Raw genomic sequence first — 19,092 nt, forward strand, 5'->3', positions numbered from 1 at the left:
TTCTTTCATCTTGAAAAAACAAAATAACAAACAAGAACATTTAATTTTTTAGTATTTTATTTAAAAGGCAAAATCATAATGCTTCTTAGTTTTTATTTGACCTCTGTTACACCAGAAATTCAACATAAATATGCTTATTAATGAATGTTTTAATTTCATCATTTGTTAATTTTAGATTCTAATTCAACATGAGCTTAAAGAATGGTGCCAGAGAGAACACATTTAGTAATATAATTTTGAAACCTTTGGTATTAGTGTAAAAGGAATTTAAAAGAATGGGCTACATTTTTTTTTTTTTTTTTTTTTTTTTATTGTAAGGTTACAATGAAGATAGGCAAACAAAAATCTTAAACAATACCTCCCGGAATAGCTGATCTTCTACAGGTGACATAAAAAGACATGTGAAGAGTGCTTGATGGAAGTATAAGTCTTTACTGATTTCTGGGTGATTTATACAAGATTTAATAAGAGCCATTGCTTCAGGTATGCGTTCACAAGCAATTAGGTATCTGGCACGTAGTTCAAAGAACAGTGGATTTTCAGAACTTAAATATTTGTTCACTATATTAAAAAGAAAACAGACTCATTACTCTCAACAAAGATTTTCTCAAATGGATTGCTGTTTGAAACTTTATCACTAACATGTGGTACCTAATTAGATTAACTAGTTATTTAAACAGCATTTTCTTAGTAGGAGTTTATTTGTGAAAAGAATATACAGTTATGTGATTGGAAAAATGGAAATAAGAGTGACAGAAACAGTACTCAAGAAATATCTGTAGATCCCTTCTCAGTCTAAAAAGTAAAACACAAAATTAAAAAAAAAAAAACATGAAATATTTTTTCAGTTCACTAATGTTAAAATATGTTTCAAATAAAATGGGGTCTGGAATTTCTTCCTAGTCTATAATTATGTAGTTCATCTTACTGCCCAATATTTTAATTACTATTAAGATTAAAGGATGAATCCTAATTTGTCATTAAAACCACATTAATTCCAATTATAGAGAAATATAAGAAATATATCAATTAATGAAAAAGTTAAATCATAAAAGAAATATGTTCTATTACTGTTCAACAAAAGATTAAGCCAAAAGTAGGACTGCTTATTCGTATGCGCTCATGTATCACTATAAGGGTAATTACTAACAAATACTTTTACACAATTTAAAAATATACAAACACCTTTATCTATATAAGTTTATTTAGACCTAACAACAACCTATGACAGGTATCACAGTACTTGTTTTACAGATCATAAAACTGAGTCTTAGAGAGGTCAAATGACTTGCCCAAGGATAAAAATTAAGTGGCAGAGCAGGAATTGGAACCCATATCTCATTTTGAACTCAAACATATTTTAATTAGTTATATATATTCCATCATTAGCTTCTAAAATGCCTAAGAGTGATATTTTATTTAGGTTTCAACATTTGCCTTGCAATTCTGTTGACAATATATGATAAGCAGACACTGAGTTGTATAGTTAATACAAAGATAAACTTCAGACTAGTCTTTACTCTAATAATCCCAACTGGAAGAGAGTCATCCATATTAATGATGCTCTAGAACAGCTTTTCCCAGAGTGAGGTCAGTTTAAGTATGAAAGGACTAAGTATGAAGGACTATATATACATAGATTGAGGCCATCAGCCCTTATATCAACCTTTAACAGGTATGTTCTACTCCTACTCAGACAAGTCTAAAAACCCAAACTTTCTTTCTCCATGCTTTCACTCCTTTTGAAGCTTTCTTTGTCTAGCTCCTGTCCTCTCTGGCCTCGTTCCCTATTCTCCTCACAGTTTCCTTCAGTCTATTACTCTTACCTTTCCTATATTAAACTCTTCATACTTTCCCTCAATAATCCAATTCTTCCTCTTCCCTCCCTTTTCAGTTCTTTAATTCCTTCTTCAAACCCTCACATCAAGTGCCAGTCTCCTTTGTATTCCCTGGGTATATACCACTATACCGCTGTCACATATACATTAGTGCTTTCCTCCTACTGTTGTCCTACCTCCCACATCAACCCATCACTTTGCACTACTTCTCCTGGACTTATCTCTTCCTCTTCTCTCATGTCTTTGTCACAGTTGTCCACACTTGTATCTGGAATCAACTTGCTTGCTCTTCAGCCCAAGAATCACAGCCCCTTCTCCAGTCCTTTCTACTCACAACCCACTGCCACCCCTTAACCTGGGACAAATGGAAAGATCCTAACCTGCTCAGCACAATCTGTGGTGTAAAGCATCTTTCTCACCAGACCAAGGTCTGAATGGTTCCAGAGCTGGGAGGTCTTTTTTTTTTTTTTTCCTTTGCCCATCTTATAATTGCATTCCATAGCTCTCTACATGCTTTAAAATGTTTTCCACGGTTTTGTGCTTACTTACTACTCCTGAGCTTACATTCTAAATTTTGGTGATCCAAAATATTCTATGGTTCAGGAATAATATGGAAAATATTGTTTTTAAAAGAATTAATTAGAAACAATTTACAGAGCCTCCTGCCTCAAAAGAAAATTGTGGCTCACAGGCACCACTGTGGATCTAGGTTGGAGAGGAGGAGATGCCAAAGTAGCAGGTGATAAGGGAATTAGAGAAAATTTAACTTCTATTAATGGATGAAGTTTGGGAAATACTGCTCTAGAGTATTTGGAATTGAAATTTATTTAGTCACCCATTCACTTATGCCGTCATCATGTGGCCATGCAATCAACTAATACTTATACTTGAGTACCTACTCTGTACCAGGCACTGGGCTAGGTGTAGGAAAGAGAGTAGTGGTGACAAAAATTGAATGAGTTCTAGCACTCACAGTTTCCTATATAAGGGAGAACCCAAGGGCTTAAGTAGGGTGTTTTTTGTTTTTTTTTTTTTTAAGAGTGTTCCTACTTAAATAGATTTTTAAAATATAACTAAAGTGACAAAAACAAATGAACTCTGTAAGTAAGTAACATCTGGACAGTAAATGCCTTAACACTCAGAACTCATATCAGAATAAGTGGGAAATTACTAGAAATAAATGTACCTCTCTGGTGTCAAAAATCACTCTTAGGGCAGGTTAGTACAACAAATTAAACACACTTCCTATGAAAATACATAACTCTTATTTAGTATTATAAAATAAAATTAAAAAAATCACTATTACTGCTCTAGTTAGAAAATGAAATTGTGTTCACTTCTCACAAATGCTGGTTTTGATTTTGAGTCTCCTGAAGTACCTATCTCCTGAGATGCTGGCTGGGCTTTAAGAACAGCTTGCAACACTGGATCTTCCCATGGGCCACCATCTCTAATGATTCGAGTCACCAGTTCCAGATTCACATTTCCATATCTGCGGAGGTGATTCTGGCATTCCTAGGAGAGAAAAATCATTTTGGCTTTGTGAATTTAAAGGGGTTAAAAACTAAACTTGATCATCATTGTCAATAAAATGACTGATGGCCAATGAGGCAGCTATTAAATTATAAAAGAAAAAGGGTTGCTAAGTAACCTACATAGGGTATCAAAACCCCATTAGTACACAAATAGACTTTAATGCGAAAGGTTACACAGTCTGTACATAATTGGACTTAGGAAATCCCATTATAATAGGGATGAAGTGCAACCCAAGGAAAAAGCTTAAGGGATACACCATTTCTAGGAAAAGAACCAGGTTGCAAAAATGTAAACATTAAATTAAATGCTCAGTTAAATTTACTTGAGGGCTCATAAAGTTTCTGTTAACAATGGCAAGCAAGAGCCTGACAATAAGCAGAGGGGTCCAATGCAGACTCTGGTTCAGGTAGACACATAGGTGCCCTGCCCCAATCCCAAATGTATAATCTCAGTTGTGGTAGAAGATAGAAATGCTATTCCATTTTGTTGTGTAGGTACATTTGTAGTCTTGGGATGAAGAAATGACAGGCTGAAGGAACAAACCCAACCTATAATATGAAAACTTTGCATTAGGTTTAAGGTAAAACTATATTAATAAGTTGGGCATTAACGGATAATTTGCCTATGCATTTTGTTTTTTTAATATATATGAAACGTTTTCAGAGACTCTGTTTTCTTAGACTTGTGATTATAATATGAATTATGTAACAGAAGTTAAATGTGTAAGCAATGTTTAATATTTAGGAAAATCTGGTTTGCTGAATTTATAAATTTGATTTATTAGATTTAGATTTACAAGATTTAAATGATTATGCTTTTTTAGTTATACACTTTATTCGGTGTTGTATTTTAAAATGTTTCAGGGTATTTAATTTGCTAATTTAAAATGATTAACTGAAAGCTTAGTGAAGGTATGAATAGATTTATATTTTTAAATGCATAAATTGAGCTTAAATCCTTAAGAAAAAAGGATATTAGAATTGGGAATGTTAAAAATTTGAATAAATTGCACATCAATTAAAACAAAAAAAAATGCCAGAATTTCTTTCTGTGCTCAGAGGAAAAAAAAATCCCTCAGACATTAAAAGCTTACTAACAGTTAAAAAGCAAAGCTTCAGAATAAAACGATATATGTATATTCACTTATTTTACTTATCAGATAAATAAATCACCAGGCTACATATTCAAAAGTCACAATAAACACTTTGCTTTTATTAAAGTGTCATGTTTTTTCATCATCTGAACATTCCAAAGTGATATCTATATGTCGCTTCTCATTCCTTGTTAAAATATACAAGAGGTTTTCTTTGTTTTAGAAGAGAACAAGGCAGTAGGAGAAATCAAATTTTAAGATTCACTCAAAGAAGTCAAAGGATCATTAAGTCAAAACATGAAAATAAGCATATTCTAAAAATCATTTAGGACATTCCCAAATTTAAACAAGCAAGCAGGCAAACAAGCCCTCTAAACAATGGGCAAGTTACTTAACCTCTCTGTGCCCCTTCAGTTAACTCCTGCAGAAAGGATACTAAAAACACCACTTTCATAGGATTGTTGTGAGGATTAAATAATATACAATATTGAAAAGTCCCTGGTACAGTGCCTGGCACATAGTAAGCACTTAATAAATGCTAGTTGTTATTTTTTTAACATTTTTAATAAATATTTTATTTTAGGACACTCAATTGTCTCAGTATAAAATTAACTTCTACGTTTCCATGTGTCAGCATGTTATAGCATTTAAAAAAAAAGACATAAAATTATTGATCAGCTGTGCCTTTTTTAACACACGGGACATAGTAATGATCTATGTCAACAGCTTAATGGTAAAAACAATCAACAATATCAAACCTCGAAGTAAACAAATTCCTAAATTACACTAGACACATATATTGGTGCCCCTGAAATTCAAGCTGGCTTTTGGTCCAGTTGGAGCACAAGAAATAAATAAGGTGAGCTGGGTGCTATCCCCTGAATCACCTGGTGAACTTTAGCTCTGCTGCTGAGCCCCTGGACAACCCATCTTTCTTGCTGGCTTAGGGTAAGTGAGAGGCATCAAACATGCAGACATAATAGCACTGCAGGACATAAAACTGAACTTAGGCTTAAGTCAAGATATGGTGAAACAAGTCTATTACAAATTTCCTAAACTTGGTTGAAAATAAGAAACATTTCAAGGTCTTATTAAATAATAGATTCCCAGGCCCCAGTTCAAACCTACTGAATCAAAATTTCTAAAAGAAAGCCTTGATGATTATGATCTGTAAATCTAACAACCCCTACACCACAGCCAATTTTGGTATACTTTTTTGACTGCAACTCCTACAGTTAGTATGTACTTTCATAAATGTTTACACTATAAATTATATACTTGCATTCCCATCTATCCTTCCATTAAAAATTAGTAGAGTAGCTTAAGTTCATTTTTTCTAAGATAAAAATTATAAATTTGAGTTTATATTTTATGTGTCCACTTCTTGAGTCAAGTACCATATTTTGGGGATGAATTCTATGGAAAATAGCTCTGGATAGGAAATAAAAATGAAGTAACATTTCATTCTAGCTTCTTTAAAAAGACAGGATGAAAGAGGAACAAATAAGTTTGTATCTTTTGGCTCCTCCTTCCTTAAATAGTATGGTAGCTTTTTTGATATTTAGTGTAAAAGCCTTCAAAGTGAAAAAGGAAGCACAGAAATCACTGAAGAATTCACAACTTATCTTTCCTAGATTATACACATACTGTGTTTTTTAAAAAATGTTTACTTAAAGATCTGGACCTATATATTAACTTAATCCTTTATTAAGTCATCTGTCTGCTGTCATTGATACCCACTGCACAGTGCTAAATATAATTCCCTCATAAATGTCCATTCAACCTTGTGTCACTGCCAAAGGTAGAGAGAAAACACAACTCCTTCCTCCTTCTTTTAGAATCCATGCGGCATGAGCTTAATGTTTTGTTCTGGAAGATTTTTCTTCCCTGAACTCGTGCCACTTTGCTGAACTCTAGAAGATGTCTGTGAAGCTGTAGATCAGTGTTCTAGCTATTCTACATACTTGATCTGACCCTTCGGCAGCTTATCACAGGATGAAAGTCATAATGCTCCAACTTCATATTTAAAGACCTCTGGACTTACCTACCTACTCATTTACCTATTAAACTTTATGAATTATTTTCTCCAGTCTGGTCTCTTCCATGTTTCTCACACTCATCTTGTACTTTCTTGCATATGCTTTTTCTCATATCATGCTCTTTCTCCTACAATTTCCTATAATCCTATCTAAACCTTCCTATAAACCTATTTAAGTCCTTTCCTATCTTTTCACAGTGCCACTTTTCCTTGAGAAGGCTTCACTAGCTACCTCAATACATAATAAACTTAATTCCTTCTCTTGCAATATTGAAAGTCTCTACCAGTATACTCTTCTGGTATTTATATGAGAAAGGCCTTGCATTATTTAGTGTTAACGTCTTCCTAGGCAGTTAAAATTCTTCTTCAAACAGAGTTAGGAAAGGAAAGGTGTGCCAAAAAAAGATATATTCTAAATAATAAATAACTTTTTTAATCAAAATAGGGTTTTACTGAAATATGTGTAAGTAGAAAAACTATGCCATATACTTATTTTTATAACAAAATGTAGATTTTAGAATAAAATCCACAGCCATATTCATTTATAAGCAAGCTATTGTAGCAATTCAAAGCAGAAATATACGAGGTCTTCCATGTGGTTAATTTTATTTTTTAAAAAGCATTTAAAATACAGTAAAATATTTATAATACTTTGAAATGAAAAAGATCATATCTTTTAGTATATAATAAATTTATCATTATATAATAAATAATTTTTTATTGGTTATCTTATGGCACGGCTCTTGAAAATGTTGTAAAATTTAAAGATGCTATGCAGTTTTCTTTTACAAAAAGACAATTATCGCAAATTTGCTGTTTTTTTCTGTGGTAAGTTTCTGAAGAGTACTTACCTGAAGTTTTTGTAAAATTAAAACACTTATTAGTTTGCCCACATAAAGAGGACAATATAACAATGTAAAAGTTACTGTTTTTCCAAAAGAAAAGTTCTTATGAAGAAAGTAATTTAAAATGTTTGGAAATGTCTGCATTATTACATGATTATCATTGCCAAAAATCAATGTCACCTACAATGCTTGTATCTGTGCCATTAAAAATCTTAAACTAGAATTTTCTGTTGAAAAACCTTTCAACTGGAGAATTTTAATTAGTTTTCAATTCCTTTGTTAAAAATGGTTAGTATTCAAGAAAACATTGATTGACCTCCGGAACAACAGAAATTCAGTACTCAGATTTCAACAAAACTCTGTATATTTGGTGAAAGGCATTTAAAACCAATAATCATAATTTAGAAGAAATTTTTTGTCTATGTGGCTCTACCAAAGTTATCAAAGTTTCACCTATAATAACTTTTAAAACTTAGTACCAAAGTAAATTGAACTTAAAATAGGACTTTGAAATACTATATGACCAAGTGTTAAAATTAAAAAAAAATAAAGCATATTCATTCACACTGGTGTCATTAAAGCTTTTATAATATTAAAACTATATTTATCTTTAAATGTATTTTTATGTTTCATAACGTATACAGTATTAGTACGCATATATAAATAACAAATATACATATAATTGGGATATGTGCTTAAACTCTTTTTTAGAAAAACCTGGATGGGAGTGATATCACAAGTCTGGAACTCCTGGTTTAGATATTACTTGTTTTTATATTTGTGTTTGGAATCAAATATAAAACTTATTTTCTTCTGTTAATCCTAATATCATGTCAGTTTTCTTTAACATCTCCCCATCTGCTTCTTCCTTGCCACTTATACAGGCTTACACTCTAGTCTAGGCCTTTCATCTGCTGTCACTCAGATAACCACATTAAAGTTTCTTCTTCCCTCTCCTCAATAAGGCAGTCTTTAGGTTTTAAAATGTTCGACCATGAAGCATTTAAAACAGAACAAATAAAACATTCCTTTAAACCTATTCTTTCAACATATACATTATTGCAAACACATGGTTATTACATCATTTCTTATAATAGATTAGGGAATACTGGAAAGAATGCTGGTTGAGAGTAAGACTTAGGACCTTATTCTGCTTCTAAAAACCTCAACTCCATTGGAGCTTAATTTTCTGATATGCAAAATAAGGTATTATTGGATTAAATAATTTGTAAGGTGGCTCCCAGTCTCAAAATTATAAAAATCCATGAATACCTATAAATTACGCATATCTGATTTTTAAAAACTAGAATCATGTACTTTAAGACACTGCTTTTGGGACTTTTGAAAAAATGAATATTCAAATGAAGCAATTGGTATCTGTTTAATACACATTAAGTAGTAAATGTAAATGTTACTTAAATTAGTAATCGAGAGTTTTATCTGAAGGGTAAGCCAATCACAAATACAGTAAAACCACCAACTGAGAGCATAATCAAATTTCAAAATTAACCAGCCAACAGAGAAGTGCTATTGTTACAGTTCTAACCTGTAAGACAGACCCTAAAGCAGAGTTAAGGTGTATGCAAGATTTATTTGAACACAGATTCCCACACAAAGGAATAAATATGAAATTTGCTTCAGCAAAAAAAAAAAAAAAAGCACTGGAGTCACTCAAGAGAACAGATTGCCGTACCGGCTATGACACAAATTGGGCAAGTTATTGAATCTCCAATAAATATTGTTGAATGGATAAATGGACAAAATCTCTCTGGCCTTCCGTTTCATCATTTATTAAACAGATTGAACTTAATGCCCTCTACAGTTCTTTACAGCTAAATTTTCTATTATCTAACATTTTACCTTGGAAAATATAAACTACTTCAAGCACTAACATGCTGATACTTCTAGTTACTATGTATTAGGGCACTAAAGAATCAGCTTTCAGTGAACAATGAATGCCTCACTGATCCTAATGTGCTTTCAGAGCAGTTTCAAAGTGTTAATCCTATCACTGATTTTGAAAGCACTTATATGCCTGTTCCTGACAACACAAGAATGCAAGATGCTCAGAATATAAGATCTTTGTTTATGGTTGGATACTATGGTGTGAGTAACTATTAATGTAGAATGTTTAGTACCCTCTTTTAGATGACTGCTGTTCCATGTGTCAGGGCACACTGACGTTTCTGAAATATGTAACTTATTGATGCTGACAGCCCTATTTTTTGGAGACTTGCTCTTGGTCCCTTGAGCTTAAATGGCTCTTGTGTCTCTTCAAAGTGATTATAGAATCTCAACAGTTTAACTGAAGTAAGGTGTTTCCTTCTCAAACATTATATAAAAAAATACAGAGAGAAACTGAAAATATTTCTGAGCTCATGATATATAAGAATTATTAATCAGGAGTAATAATTTCAAAAAGATAAATGCCAGTGGGAAATTATCAAAGTTTTACCCATTTTAGCACAAGATTTATCTGAGGAATACAATCTTTACAAAATGATTTCAGAAAATGAAACTTTCATTTTAACATTAATCTTTTTCACTCCCAGTGCTAAATATGTGGCACAGTTGTTTCTTTCATAGAGAGTGGAATATTTTCCCTTATACTTTTCTTACGATGTAGCATACTCTTATTTTTTTCCTACACTGTCAAAGTAGAATATGCAAATAGATATATGATAGTTTCAACCTAAGAATACATTTATTGATTTCTCCCCCATCTCACTGTACACAGTGGTAACCAATGGACATAAGGTAAATGTTTCAGACAATATAACTCATTGTTCCTTGTGTTTTAGAGTTCAGCTGGATGATACATCTCTAAAAGAGTTTTTTAAAAAGAAACAGCTAGACATCAGATAGAAATGTCTGTGGAGTGATTTATCCTTCATTTGTGTAGGCAAATATATCAATACTCTCTCTCTCTCTCTCTCTCTCTCTCTCTCTCTCTGGTACTCACTCATTCCCCTATTTAATTACACATTTGGTTAATCAAGTACTGTTTGGCCCATCCCACACTCTGCCAAGGGCTACTAAGCAAGCTTTTAGAAGCCAGTAAATGGAACATCTGGCTCTAAGAATGAAGTTTCTTCTTGGATTAAGGCAGAAGAAAAATTATAGTCAGTGAATAAGAAGACTTAAAAATTTTGACTTAAATAGCTCAGGTTTTAGAAGATCAGAAATTTATGGAGCAACATAATAAGCTAAAGCAAAGTCTGGGTTTTGGTCTTATTGTGAAATTAGAAATCTAGGTAGTATGACTTCAGAGCCCATATCCTTCACCAGACAGACTATCAGGCTTGCCTTAAACCTGACAGATCATTTTGCTAAGAATGTTGCCAAGCTGATGACTCTATGCCGCAAGTACAATATTGTTTCCTTTTACAAATGAAGAAACTGACACAGAAATTAGCTAAGATGACAGAGAGTGAGTGGCAAACTGGAATACTTAATTGTTGGAATATGAGGTTGGAGGTAGGGAGTGGACACAGAAGGAATAATTAACTTAAATCCAGCAAAGAATGTTAGTCCCTTGATGACTCAGTGTGGTCCAGAAACCAGCACCATAAACATCACCTCAGAGCTGCTTAGAAATGCAGACTCTCAGTCCATAAGCTGTATTTTAACAAGATCCCCAGGTACATGGTAGAGGAGAAAGAACATGATCTTAAGCTAGTATGAAACTGTATGAAAAGTAGACAGAAAGGAACCACTTGGGGAATTAGTTTGCACTAGTATATAATTTTTTTTTAATTCCAAATGGTGACATTGGGATTGCTATTAGTTTATCAAAAGTCAGTCAAAAGCCTGGAAAATCCACAAAGCTTTTAGTAATCCAAAGTTTTAGAGGGATGTACATGATGGACTTCATGTTGGCCACTCCTGGGTCTCTAAGAGCACAGACCTGGAAAGTACATGCAGCAACAGCTCAGTTCAGAAAATGGAGGACGATTCTCCAAGTAAAGTGAAAATAGTAACAAAAGGTGAAATCTCTCCTAGGAGGCAGGAGTAGGAAGAGGCCACGGCAACAAAAATGGCAGATAAATTTTTTAAAAACACAATAAAAAAGGAAAGCGGTGGGCTTTAGAATTTGAGGAGTTAGAAAAGGGTGTAAAACTATGAACCCTACCTTAAGGAAATGATTATTTTGATAATTGAATAGACGTCCTATTCATAAGGAAAATAATAAAAGATATCCCTTCAAAATGTTATTTCACAAACATAAAACAGAAATCAAATATCGTCTCTCACCTACTGACATTTCAGAGGGTTCCCATTGTCAGTGCTCAGCTTACATTTCCATGAGGCATTCCCTGACCACTCATTTAAAACTGAAATTTCTTCCCCCAATACCACTATGCCAGCATTCCCTTTCTCCTTGGCGTGATTCATTTTTCTCTAAATCATTTGTCACTTTCTAAAATATTCGTACTTTACAAAAGTTTGGTTTATTGTCTTTCTGTTTCTACACTAGAATTAAATTCCACAATAGTAGGGCTTTTCTGTTTTTGCTTACTAGTATTTGTCTCAGAGCTTGGCATCTAGCACATAGTGGGGACTCAATAAATATTTGCTGAGTAAAAGTTAAAGAGTATCAGATTGCCGAGAACACAAATGTCAAAGCAAAAACTGAAAAATCAGTAAGATTTAAATACTTCAATATAGGCTATAATTAAAATGTAAGTAAGCTCCATGAGAACAAGTATTTTGACCTTTTTTGCTGAATGTAAGAATGGATAAAGTAAAATATTCAATATAATGTACCTAATTTCACTGATTTAACATGCACCTTTTTTTTTTTATTTTTATACAGCTCTGAAATCAGAGCTGTATAAATCCAATGATATCCAATATCCAGTTGTATATCCAATGATATCTTAGAATCCATGTCAGCCTGGTAATGAGGTTATGATGTAGTTGTCATTCTGCTTGCATGGATATTCAAAGAGACACCATGAAAACTTGCAAAAGTGTATGCTGGTGACAGAATAAAATTCAAGACTAGCAGAGCACTTTAACTCTTGGGAACCAAATGGTATGAGTTGGGTATATGGCAATTAAACTAATTTAACAATACCCCTGAAGTGGGAGTCAAAGTTGGCTAAACGGAACCATAAAGCCAGCTTAAGCTTTTAAAAGCCAAGTACCAATAGCTTTTAGTTTTTCACCAACACTTTTGATGTCATTGAAAACCAAATGAAATAGAAAAACAGACATTGCTAAGTGGAAAGGCAAATCTAGAGTCTGATTCTGAATGTGAAGAAGTTTTAGATATACCTTACCGGTGGTTCCCAACCTTTTTGGCACCAGGGACTAGTGCTCCTCTGAGAATCTAATGCCTGATGATCTGAGGTGGAGCTGAGGCAGTGATGCTGGAGTTGGGGAGTGGCTGCAAATACAGATGAAGCTTCCCTCACTTGCCTGTCACTCACTTCCTGCTGTGCAGCCTGGTTCCTAACAGGCCACGGACTGGTACTGGTCCATGGCCCAGAGGTTGGGGACCCCTGCCTTTGTCAATTTAGTTCATTTATAATCTTCTTATTTTGTGTATGTACCCGAGTGATCAACCATAAAAATCTATTCAGTCTAAAAGCTTGCTTTCAATAAATACGAAATAAAAATTCTGAGTGAAAGACAGCACTGCATAACTTTTCCGTTACTCTTTTGATCTCTTTCCTCAAGGTAGGCAATAATATTCCTGGTTGACCATCAACCTTTCTTGATATCGCCACAGGAATAAATGTAAGATATGTTATCAGAACCCTTTACCCCTAAGGGTAGTTCTAAGTACATTTTCCTTTATTCTACCCCAGAGAAGTGGTGATGAGACAATGCCAAGAACACTTTAATGAGTCATAGTACTAAGTACTGCTTCCTAAGTAAATGGTAAAAAGATCAAATGTTCTTGCCATCTATAGGAGAGGTCTTGGATCTTTTTTATTCTCTTCTCTCATACAGATTGCGCAAAAATAAATAAATAAATAAATAGATAGAGAGATAGATAAATAAATAAATAAATAAATAAATAAATAAATAAATAAATAAATAAATATCTGCCTCCTTTGTTGGGGAGGCTATTGAGAAAATAGATGAGAAAATCAGGGTACAGCCAAGGGAAAATGTGGCATGGGACTGACAGCCTGATTCTAGTCTAGGTAAAAAAATAAACAAAACTCTTTTTTTTACTATGGCTGCACTCTACATGGGGCTTTGACACCAAAGACTGTAGCAATAAAGTGAGTATATGTCCAGGGTATGCTTAGGAATTTATAAGGGTGCTGGCGGCAGGCTCTGGTATAACAAATATAGAATTGAAACTGCTTAGAAATACAGCTAAAAGTTCATTTTAAGAAACATTTCCCCCCCACCATATAACAGAATCCTAAGCATCACCACCTTAGTAAATATAGAAACTTATAAGCAATAAATAACCAATATGCCATTTTAAGGCATGAATAAAGTTCTGTTTTAAATGTAGAAAAAATAAGAAGTAGTAAATTGCTTTACCTTAAATGATCCAAGAATATCCTTTAAAGGCTCTTCATAAAATTCATCTCTTCCAAAGAACAGCAGTAACTCAAAGAAACTCCTAAAAAGAATAAGTGAATGATAATTTTTATCGCTTCTTTGATTTTTTGCCCCAATTTAAGTCTCAAGAGATAATAGCTATGCAATAACAGATATCTAGTTTTTAAGTAGTGGTTTTGAAACAGTAATCAATTAGGATTCATGTTATGTTCTTGTAAAATTAATAGAAGTGTCTTCAAGGAAAATATAAAGAAATACACTGATGTTCTAGAACTACAGAATGAACAATTACATTACTCATGTCTACCAGTGTTTACTGCAAAAAAAAAAAAAAAATGCAGCAGTATATCAGGTGGCAAAAATATGGCTACACATGTGAAGATGAGCTAAATGGGTACACATTTCTAGTAAAATGGGCTCCAGAGAAAATTCAAAATCTAATATTTTTCAGAGTGATATAAAGGATGAATCAACTGACACAAAAGTATAACTTAGAGAGTTACCCTGAAACTCTCAGTCGACATTTATATTATAGCAATATCACTGCTTATAATATCTAATTAATGACACATGGATCCTCAAACTCTTAGCTTACCTTGATTATCTCATTCATGACAACTCCCCAAATTCTGTGGTTCCTTATTTTTAAATAAATTATTTGGAAAATACCATTAGTAAATATTTTATGTGCCTTTAATAATTCATGAGTTCATACAGGAAGAAATATGACTTCCTAATCATGAGTATGGAAACCTAGAAAATTATCATATATTACTTAGTAATACTAAAATAGAGCAAATAACAAATCCCTCAAAATCTTTAAATTTTAAATCATGCAGAAGATACTCAACTATGAATACCTAAAGTTGTTATTTTTTATAAACACTTCTTGCCTTTAATCAAAATTAATCATTAATGAAGACTGAACATTTTAACATGCAAACATCAACTGAGCCTATATCATTTTAAAAATTATATAAAAGACCTAAGTATTACACAATAGTTACAAAAACCCATCTAAAAATAGCATAGCAACCATACCCCATAAACCAATATTTTTATAAATTTGACTAGCTAAAATTTAAAATGTCAATAGACTAAAAACCATAAAAGCAATCAAAAGCAAAATGATACAGAGAAATAATCTTTGCTGATTTCCTTACTTAAAAAGCTTATATAAGTAATTTTAAAAAGTCAACATCCCAGTAGAAAAATGGGACAGAAGACTACTCACAGAAAAGAAATGCAAGTAGATTTTTTCAAATATGAAACGATGCTTTACTTTACTCGTAATTAAATAGTATTTATGAATATGAAATATCATTTGTCCTTTATATTTTTAAAAATAAAAATGCTGAATTATATGCATATTTTAAAAAATGAAAATGCTGATATGTTCTATGATGGTTCTGATGTAGAAGAACAGGCTCTGATATCTGCTGGAGGGATGACAAACAGTACCTCTTTTTTTAAGGGCAACACAGTAATAGTCATCAAAATTTAAAATGCACATATACCATCTGACTTAACAACTCCACTGCTAAGAATTTAAGCCTCCAAATATACATATATAAACTCAAAGATGTACATATAAGGATATGCAACAATAGATGGCTTTTAGTAGCAAAAGAATGAACACATACTAAATGTCTATCTCTTCCAGGGAACTAGGTAATTACAATACATTCATACAATGAAATATAATGCAAATATTAATGAAAGTATTAGGGAGAATATGTTTATATCTCTATGAGTAGATAAGGAAAAAAGTCCAAGATATATTGCTAAGCAAATATGCAGAAATATATTTATTGAATTATCATTTGTGTAAAGGGAGGGATGGAGTATAGGGCAGATACACCAATGCATATGTTCAGACCATCTCGAGGGATATGCAACAAACTAGTAAAAACAATTGCCTCTGCATAGGGCAAACAGAAACTTGGGGTCAGAGATGAAAAGGAGAATTATTTTTCATTATTAACCCTTTACAATTTTTTTTTCTTTTTTACAATCAATAAGCATGAAAAAAGCCCCATTAATATATGTCTGGAATCTTCAGCATCCTTATTAACAAATCATTAATTCACACTCATCTCATCTTTAAGCTTCTGATAGGCCCTTCCTAACTCCAGTCTTGCTATTCCACACATCAGTCATTGTTATTTTCCTAAAACACAGAATGATCTGACCACTTTCAGACTTAAAAACTGCTGTTTGGCTTCTACCATCTAAAGCAAAGACCTTCAGCTGACATACTTGTTTTGTTTAGGTAAAACCTTATTTTAAAATATTTTAGTCAGCTGTGAATATTTAAAAACTGTGATGTTGCAAATTAAACTTAGATTTCTCTAGGCCCTTGAAAAACAGGAACCCCCGTAACACAGGGGCTGCATCTCTCTATGGCAAATAAGCCAAGCAGCTACAGGGCATGAAGCGCCTCTCCAATTTGCCAGTCTCCAAACACTGCCCTTATTTCTCCAACACAGTGCCTAAGTGACTTATTTATTATTTGTATTCCCTTCCTAGTCTACTTACTATTTGAGATCGCTGATATAGAGCAGGAAATTCAAAATCCTTATCATGCCATAAGAACCTTTATGTTTGATCCAAAACTGCTTTTACACACATAGCTTTTACCACAAATTCCATGATCTCCAGTCAGAGCAAACTTTACATTCTCTAAAATTCCTATGCTCCTAAGGTCTTTGGATCTGTTGCTTCTTTAAGACTTATTTATATAATTTATCTATTTATATAATTTCACGTAAGAATCCGGCCTAAAACTAACAGTACTGAACTTTACATATATCTCTATTATAATATGCTAAAACATGGAGGCATTAAATTTTCACTAGGTAGAAGGGAATGAGTTTGCATCATAATGTTGAATAGACAGTATTGACTGGTAGAGCAATTAGTTATATTGAAAAAGGGAGAGATACAAAGGTTAATAAAAACAGAATTGCTATGGTGCTAAATTTACATATGAGTATGCAGACCAACATGATTTTGTAGAGAATCAAAAAAAAAAGATGCAAAATTATATATCCACATTATGTGAACATGAAAGGGGAGGCAACATTTTCTTCTAAAGAGAGATCTGTGATGCCCTACTATCAGCTACCTCAATAACAAGACCCAACTCCATGATAATAATATAAAATGAGAAAAACCCATGCAAAACTAATAATGAGAAAAACCCATGCAAAACTAATAAAGAGTAAATAAAGGTAAAACAACATGGTCTAGCTAACCCTTCCTTAGGGTAAGATTCAGGTACGTTAGTAGGTATTCATGCAGTAGTGAAATCACTAGAGAAAAAACTAGTACATGTAGAAGCAGAAACTTCATGTTTCATACCCATTGTACTTCCTATTGACTAGTAGTCCAAAGGATCAACTAAATGTTTAGAAATCAAGTTGTCTAATCCTCAGGGAAGAAAACGATTCAAGGGCACAGAGTAAATATGTCCAAAATAGAACAAAGTAGGACCTCAAATTATACATAGTAGTCTAGAGCTGAGCTGGCAAACTACTGCTCACAGGCCAAATCTGGCCCAAGAAAGGCCTGTTGCTATATAACGCAAGGGTAAGAATAGTTAGCCATATTTAAATTGTTAAATCAAGAGTATTTCATGACAAGTAAAAATTACATCAAATTCAAATACCATCATCAATAAATAAGGTATTATTGGAACACAACCACACCCATCTATTTACATATTGACAACGGCTGCTTTCACACTACAGTGAGTAGTGGCAACATAGACCTTAAGTGTTAAGCCTAAAATATCTGGCTCTTTTACTTATTTCTGATCTAGAATCACACTGGGTTTGAATCTCAACTCCACCACTCACTTGATATGTAACCCTGGGCAAGTCACTTAATATCTATATACCTCAGTTTCTTTATTTATGAAATAGAAACAGTAATAGTAGCTACCTCTTATAAAGCACTTAGAAAAATCCCTGGTAGAGCTATAAGTGTTTGCTAATAATATAGTACACTACTTTTATTAACATTGCCATCCAAGTTTCCTTCAACAATCTAAGAGGAAAGACAAGATCTTCACAGATTTGTTCTTCTCAGCTGTGTATGTTTCAATTTTGTTGAAATAAGACATTAATTTTTCTTCACGTAAATTATAAAGATTGTTAGAAAACGTTTCTTTCCAACAATGTATTATTGTATAATGTTTATATAGTTTTTAATGCTGAATGTTTAAGATGTTTGTAAGCATATATTTAATATTTAATGTGTAATAGTCTATAATCAATTTATAATGAATCCTAGTCCAAATTATAGGTTACCTATGGTTTATTTACCTAAATTATTCAAAACAGAATTATCTAAACAAAATGACATATAAAAACATAAACTATTTGTAGAACACATTATAGACAGTATGCCTTCCGAATTTAAAAAAATGATACCATACATAATCATACTTATTTGACTTTCATCAATCAGTATATTCCTATTAGCTATGCAAGCTTAAATAACCAGAGTACCACTACAGTCCCTATTTATGAAACAAATTATATTTTGTCAGCAGGATGCTTAGAAGTCAGACCATATTTTCCCAAATATTACAAATGGTAAAAAGTTACCAGACTACCTTTTTTGGGTTGACTAATTTTATGATTCCACTTCATTTCCACTTTGGCTTAATATATACACCTCTGTATTCTAAGTTTTTAGTGATTACCCCAGGGTTGACAATATATATCTTTAATAAGTCCCAGCGTGCCTTCAAATAATATTATGTTGCTTTAGGTACAACATAATAAATATTTGTGCTATTTTTGTCATTCACTTTAATTTAAAATATTCTATAAACCAACAGTACCTCACTGCAATTTTTGCTTTAGTTTTGGTATTTAGAGAATATGACACATAGGCTAGATGTCAGTTTTTGTAAAAGTTTTACTAGAACAAAGAAATATACATTCATTTATGTATTGTCAATGGCTACAAGAACAGAGTTGAGTAGTTACAATACTCTATGGTCTGCAAGTCTAAACTATCTGGCCTTTTAAGAAATTGTTTGCCCCCTCCATGCTTTAGACAGTTACATTTCACAGTGATTAAAAATAATCGAAACTCCATTTTATATGTATTTTCAGCTTTTACCATTTCAAGTTCTCTTAATTTCTTTGGGTAGATTTTCTATCTGGAATCATATTTGTGGTACATTTTTTGGTAGCT

At 32.7% G+C, this 19,092-nt stretch overlaps 1 protein-coding gene across 4 annotated transcripts in view; it reads right to left on the reverse strand.

The window, feature by feature from the left end:
• ZNF654 (zinc finger protein 654) overlaps nucleotides 1–19,092 on the reverse strand; it is a 72,211-nt gene that overhangs the window by 16,580 nt on the left and 36,539 nt on the right. For 2 of the 4 annotated variants that reach the window (XM_016145829.2, XM_016145828.2), the window contains exons 3-5: nucleotides 13,861–13,942; nucleotides 3,218–3,353; nucleotides 359–561 (exon numbers count right to left, since the gene is read on the reverse strand). In XM_016145829.2, coding sequence (XP_016001315.2) covers nucleotides 359–561; nucleotides 3,218–3,353; nucleotides 13,861–13,942 — 421 coding nt within the window. Of the gene's footprint in view, nucleotides 1–358; nucleotides 562–3,182; nucleotides 3,354–13,860; nucleotides 13,943–19,092 lie in introns of those variants that run through there. The other 2 variants (XM_036219751.1, XM_036219749.1) reach the window with 2 other exon arrangements.

This window comes from Rousettus aegyptiacus, unplaced genomic scaffold, assembly GCF_014176215.1.
Source record: "Rousettus aegyptiacus isolate mRouAeg1 unplaced genomic scaffold, mRouAeg1.p scaffold_m13_p_4, whole genome shotgun sequence".
Taxonomy (NCBI): domain Eukaryota; kingdom Metazoa; phylum Chordata; class Mammalia; order Chiroptera; family Pteropodidae; genus Rousettus; species Rousettus aegyptiacus.